This window comes from Sinocyclocheilus anshuiensis, unplaced genomic scaffold (assembly GCF_001515605.1).
Source record: "Sinocyclocheilus anshuiensis isolate Anshui unplaced genomic scaffold, SAMN03320099.WGS_v1.1 scaffold3023, whole genome shotgun sequence".
Taxonomy (NCBI): domain Eukaryota; kingdom Metazoa; phylum Chordata; class Actinopteri; order Cypriniformes; family Cyprinidae; genus Sinocyclocheilus; species Sinocyclocheilus anshuiensis.
The window spans coordinates 66,408-73,107 of record NW_015552793.1 but is presented as its reverse complement, the minus strand read 5'-3'; the positions used below and the strand labels follow the sequence as shown (position 1 = coordinate 73,107).

The 6,700-nt window shown below is 36.9% G+C and overlaps 1 protein-coding gene across 1 annotated transcript in view; it reads left to right on the top strand.

The window, feature by feature from the left end:
- Positions 1 to 6,700, top strand: part of LOC107667932 (rho guanine nucleotide exchange factor 15-like) — a 19,537-nt gene that overhangs the window by 6,221 nt on the left and 6,616 nt on the right. Inside the window, exons 2-8 of the mRNA XM_016459672.1 lie at positions 1,174 to 1,228; positions 1,948 to 2,012; positions 2,229 to 2,476; positions 2,580 to 2,740; positions 2,868 to 3,020; positions 3,232 to 3,361; positions 3,477 to 3,551. Coding sequence (XP_016315158.1) covers positions 1,174 to 1,228; positions 1,948 to 2,012; positions 2,229 to 2,476; positions 2,580 to 2,740; positions 2,868 to 3,020; positions 3,232 to 3,361; positions 3,477 to 3,551 — 887 coding nt within the window. The remainder of the gene's footprint in view (positions 1 to 1,173; positions 1,229 to 1,947; positions 2,013 to 2,228; positions 2,477 to 2,579; positions 2,741 to 2,867; positions 3,021 to 3,231; positions 3,362 to 3,476; positions 3,552 to 6,700) is intronic.

Sequence of the window (6,700 nt, the reverse complement as noted above, 5' to 3'; positions counted from 1 at the left end):
TATATATATATATATATATATATATATATATACACCTTGCTAAGAGTACTGCGTTAGGCTAACCGAGACTTGTTATTTGCACTTATATTGTTGCTCTTTTGTTAGTTTTGACTGCTTTTATTGTCCTCGATCATTTGTAAGTCGCTTTGGATAACAAGTATGCTAAGTTATACTAAGTTTGTAGGCTAACATTCGAGTACTGAAAAAGCCAAATTAAAGTCTTCATGATGTCACACACACAACCATAGAACCTGAATTACAGATTTTCAAAAAAATACTTAGTTTTAAAACTCCAAAAGCGCCTATGTTTTTTTTGTGTTTATAGTAATATTTGAAAAGTATATAATGTTATTTATAAAGAATTACACTCATATTTTGTAGTTCAAAGGGTTTTCTTTACAATGAAACCATTTTTTTAAATTTCCTCCATTGTATGTGTGCAGGGTAAACATTTGAATTTGAGTATGTTAAATTTAGGCGAAAATACCAAAAAACGCCCCGAGCTTAAGTGGTTTAATAAAGTATGCATTCATATGTGCTTAATTTTTGCTGTAGGAAACAGCTGTGGTGTGAGGGGTGAATGCAGTGCAAACTTAGGCTACAGTAGATGGGGAACTGATTGCTCCCACATGATGTTTTGTAAACTGTATTTATGCCAAAGAACTGCACAGATGCAGATATTATAACAATCTATCGATAAACACACACCTTGTCCTCTGTTTCTGACTCTGCAAATCGCGCTGAAAGACGGGGAGGAGCCGATCGAAGTCTGCCGCCATTTTCATATGAAATTTAAAGGGGACTGAGGCGATCGCGAATTCGTGTACAGTTTATGGAGCTAAACGCACAATTTGGCCTAGTGACGCCCATATTGCCAAGCATCTTCTTGGATCAAGGTCTTAGATCAATGTGATCCTAAAACAACATTCTTGTCACATAAACATAGTCTCAAATAAACATAGTCCTTAACACTAAGCCCCTAACCTCAGCCCCAGTCCTGACCCTACCCTAATGTTGATCCAGGAACATATATCCCACTTACCAAAATCATTGTGGGCATCAAGGTACTCTATCAGTTATGAGTATATATTTAAAATATCTGCTTTGAAATACTTTATTCAGAAACACACATATGTCTAGATTTTTTTGAAAAGCTTCATGTTTGTTTTCTAGGTAAGAGCTATGAAAATGGTGATTTTGAATACTGGGAGTCTATTGACACAGAAGCGTAAGTTTACAGCATCAAAAAGTTGTTCTTAAAAAGTGCACCAATGATTTTTAGAGGGGTCAAAGAATTTCTATCAGTAATTGGTTTTGTGTTGCTCCTAGACTGGTACCTTAAAGACATTGTAAGGAAAACACTAAAGGTTTTTGATATTGTGTGAAAATCTGTAATGAAATAACTGCTTATCTTTTGTTGATGTACGCTCAAATACATCTTTCCTAATGGGGAGTGAGACAGTCTGTAGTTATAGTTACCTCCTCACATGATCAGGACTTCCATTTGTGACCGCCTTTTTAGTCTACTTTGCAAATAACATTTGTGGTTACTGAAATGTACTTCAATGTAAAATGAATGCATACTTTTTATGACCCCTCCCCACACACACACATCTATTTATTCTGCTTCCTTTATACTGTATTTCAACATCTTTAAAGTAGTAGGCTAAGAGTTTAATTTACACATCCTCTTTCCCTGAAATATAAAGCTGACATACCAACCTTTACGGATTTGAAAAAGAGAAGTTTTATTTTTGACTCACTTCTAGCCGGAAAGGGTGGTCAAAACGAAAATGTGAAGAATGCCCTTTTTTGTCTCCCAACATATCCAGAGTTTTTTTTTCCTACCAGACCAGACCAGTCTTTTCATTAGGCATTATCTGTGATAGATATTCGCTTGAGCCCAGTAATGTGTGGCCAGATTAAGCTGTTGTGGGTTTCTTACAGGCTGCGTGACAAAACAGGAAGCCCACGGAGAATCTCCAGTGACTGGGAGCCAAACAGTGACTATGGTGAGATAATTAAGTGAATGTATAATACACAAACAGAGGAACATTTTTCATCCATTTTAGATGGCTAAAAACAACAGTTAAACAATTATTTCTGGTTTTATTATAGAATTTCAAGATAGATTTTGGAGCAGGATTAAATGAACATTAGGTGCAATAACATTTCTTTGGATCTTTTGCTGTTCAACTAAGCATTCTCGAAAACAATGTCATCTTCAGAACCTCTATATCAGATCTACCAGGCAAAGGTCTTGAAAGAAGCCAGTCAGATCCAGTCTGATAGTCCTGATTGCAACAGGAGGAGTGTTAGTGAAACCCTGGGTCTTGAGGGTCCTGGAGGGCTTGGGGTGGTTGGCACCCGATTCAAGAGAGGCCCTGATGAGATTACACTCTGGCAGGATTTACCAGTGGTGAAGGAAAGTGGAGTGTTACATAAACTCACTCGCACTGAAAAACAGAGACAAGAGGTGAGAGTAATAGTTTACCACTATTAGAAATAACTTAACAACTTTCTTTGCCAAATTCAGCTTTATTACATATTTTTATTTTAAACTTTACGTGTGTTTTTAGAGCATGTTTGAGGTGCTCACCTCTGAGGCCTCCTACCTGCGCTCCCTGCGTGTTCTGAAGGATCATTTCCTGGGGTCACGGGAACTCAATGAGACTCTGGTCATTCATGATAGGAGGGCCCTCTTCTCCAACCTCTTGCAGGTCTATGAAGTCAGCGAGAGGTGAGAAAGAGAGACAAGTTCAAGAGCATGACACATGAAAGAAATTACAATTCTGTTATCATTTATTTACTCTCAGCTAAAAAAGTACTACCCCACAGGCATGAATGCACATCTCTGTTGTTCTCAGGTTTATAGGGGATCTGCTGAAGCGAGTAGATGAGAGTGTGGTGATATCTGACGTGTGTGACATCATTTATGAGCACTCAGAGAACCATTTCTCAGTCTTTATTGATTATGTCCGAAATCAGCAGTACCAAGAGAAAACCTACAGCAGACTGATGTGAGACTTTTACCCATAACTACAAAAAAAATAAAAATAATGATAAATAATAATAATAATAATTTTAATGTAAAACATTTTGAAAATGCATAAAATACATTTTATAATGCATTTACTTTTGGAGTAGGATGACCAAAAACAGACATATATATTAGTGATAATTAAACAGTGTGTAGGACATGTTGCTTATGTGTATGTGTGGTACTGGCAGGGAGAGTAACAGAGATTTTTCTCTTGTGATGAGGCGGCTAGAGTCATCTCCACTCTGTAAACATCTACCCTTCACATCCTTTATGCTTCTGCCTTTCCAGCGAATCACCCGCATCAAAATCCTTATACAGGTGAGATACCTGTACATACTTCTAATGTTCTCAAAAAATACTTGTTCCTCTAATTTTTCTATTAAATGTGAAATGATAAGACAATAGTAATTGGATTAATTTCAACCTTTTGTAGAATATTCAAAAGCGGACTGCAAAGGGCACTAAAGAGGAGGAAACAGCTTCCAAAGCTCTGGCTTCAGTCTCCAAGGTAGAATGAAGAAAATCAGCATTGATCCTTGAGTTTGAGTGACTGAGTGCTGATGTTTAGTATAACAGCAGTAAAACATTTTAGCGTTTGCAACTTAGAATTTGCTTCTTTAGATGCTTCTGTCTGAAATATAAATATGAACTGTTTTAAAGCAATATCTCATTATTAAATATATTAAATATCAGCACAACTGTGAGCTCCTGTGGGCAACAAGTACACAAGTAAAACAGTACACAAGTACTTTTGCTCATGTGATATTGCTTAAATATAAATATGTTCTAAATCCAAAATCTGATTGGGAGTCACATTCAAATCTGTTTTACAATGGGTCAGTGACATAAAAATAAAGAGAAATCTTTTAAAAACCCTAGTTTAAAACACATACACCAAGCTTTGTATTCATGTTAGTTTCATCTGGTTTTGAAAAACTTGCGGTGTAATATCAAGTATAACAAAATCACATACACAATGAAAATATGGGAGTGTGTTCATCATTGATTCTTGAGAAGTGGGACAAAACAGGGTGCAAAATTGAAAAAGTAAAACCTTGTACTCAGACAATTGAAACTACATTTCTGTATCTTACATGTACTAAGTTACAGAGTTATGCTTTGATGCAACCTCCCAACTTTTTTACCAAAATGTGCTTTTTACCTTGCCGTCACTTATTTTGCAGTCAAGCAATCAAGATGTTTTTAACATTTCAAAACACATTCTCATAGCAGACAGATTACATTTTCACATGTGACCAACAATTCCTCTGTTACACCGAATTCTGTGACCATCGTATTCTGTGACCCTAGTAGGCACTGTTGTCATTGTTTGGCTTGAACTCGATCACACAAGCAGATTGGGTACGCAAACAGCGTAACTTCAAACATAGGTGGGATCTGTGACTACAGGTTCATAAAGTGAACGCGCTTGGCCCGTGCACAGGAGGTATGAGCGCGTCAATACAGTCTGGTCGCGTGCGCTGAATGAACTGTTCAAAGCAGCTTTCTTTACATCAGCAAACAAGGTTATTAAACAGGTCTCTGAGTGTTATTGCGTTCTCTAGTTACCATGATTACGTTTCTCGGCTTTGATGTTCCATAGGCTAATAAACGACCTGTGGTTGGGTGCAGTGGTGTTGAATCTTGATAGTTCAGTTTTGCTATCTATCTATCTATCTATCTATCTATCTATCTATCTATCTATCTATCTATCGCCTAAGGGAAATTCTTTCACAAAGAAAGACTTTGATGTTCTCCAAATGTAGTGTGTACTTTAAAAATAAATACATTAAAAACTTTTATGTTAAGTTAACTGTTAAGTTTTAATATGAACAGTACAGCTTTTACAATATTGAATTGCCATTTATTTATTTTATATATTCATTTTCTAATACTTTTAATTTAAAAATTTGTACTTTCATTTCTATTTAAAAATTATGGTGTTAAATTGCTCTCTCTCTCCATTACTTTGCTCATAATTGACTAGAGAAGCGGATTGGCTTCTTTTGCGCTCTTGCATCTTTTAAAAGTCACATCCGTGTAAGACTGAGAGAGCTAATTGCACAAGTAAAAAGGCTATTAGAACTCATAATATTGTAAGGAGGCATGCTATTGTATAAAGTGAGGCCCTTATTTTTTATTTATTTATTATTATTATTATTATTATTATTTTTGTTATATCCTCTGGCACTGTTTCATTGATGTTGTTAATCTTTTTATGGTTTTTTTTTCTTTTTATATCTGAATATTTTTCATATTGTTCTGATTTATACCCCGGGCTGGACTCCGCTTCGTCCACAGTGAAAGCTGATCCGGCGATCCAGAGCGTGAAGTTGATGTATTTCCTCAGAGACAGCACGGATCAGCTCCAGACATGACGAAGCGGATATCGTCCTCTTTTGGAAGGCCAAACAAAGTAGTTTCGCTTTCACAACGAAACACACAGCGCCTATCATGACGTAGACATGTGGGCATGTTAGAACGAGCCGTTTTAGGTAGGCGTGGTTGACTCTTAACTTTTATAAAGAATATCTCTTTTGATTTGAGACTTTAGTCTTTGCAACTTTACAGATCTTCTTTATGCACCAAGAGCTTGTAACACTCCAAACAGAAAGGAAAAATATGACCCCTTCAATAATAATAATAATTTAAAAAAACTGAGAGTAAAATTAAAAATATCATGAGAATAAACAATGCAGTTGTTTGCAGAATAGCCTATTTTTGTGTTTCAACATGCAACAACAATTAAAATTGTTCATGAAGCTGACATCACACAAGAAGCAGTTAAAGCCTTCACCTTATAAGTTAAATAGAATAAATGCAGATCAGGCATGTGCTCAGGTGCTCATCATCCACTGATAATGTTAAGGACTAACTTGACTGATGTGCATGGTATATAAGTAGGATTATTTGCAAGTTACATCTTTCTTAAGAGGATATACACACAGTATATGTATCACAGCTAGTCTATATGTTGTACTGTATCTCAGATATTCACCCTGAATATCTTGGAAGCATTATTACCTTTGTTGTTACAGATTCAGTGTGACATGTGTGACTGGTGGTACCACATGCAATGTGTACAAGAGCCCGACCCCATGAAGCCCTACAGCTGTGCAGCGTGTCAATTTTAATCTCCCCCTCCCCTGCCTTTATATTATTAGTGTTTACGTTTTTGTTAAGTTAAAGGGGTCATATGATGCAATTCAAAAATTTCCTTTCTCTTTGGAGTGTTACAAGCTGTTCATGCATAGATAAGATCCCTAAAGTTGCAACGACTAAAGTCTCAAACCCAAAGATATTCTTTATAAAAATTAAGACTTGTCCACGCCCTCCTAAAACGCCTTATTTAAACACGCCCCCACATGTGTATTTGCATAACACCGCCCAAATGTTCACGCAAAGAAAGAAGGCGTAACTTTTATTCTCGCTGTAGTATTGTTGTTGCTGCCGCCATGCCGTGGAGACGCTTTGTGTTTCGTTGTGAAAGCGAAACTACTTTGTTTGGCCTTCCAAAAGAGGATGATATCCGCTTCGTCATGCCTAGAGCTGATCCGGTCGCTGAGGAAATACATAAACTTCGCGCTGTGGATCGCCGGATCGGCTTTCACCGTGGACGAAGCGGAGTCCAGCCCGGGGTCGTCACATGTGGTTGCC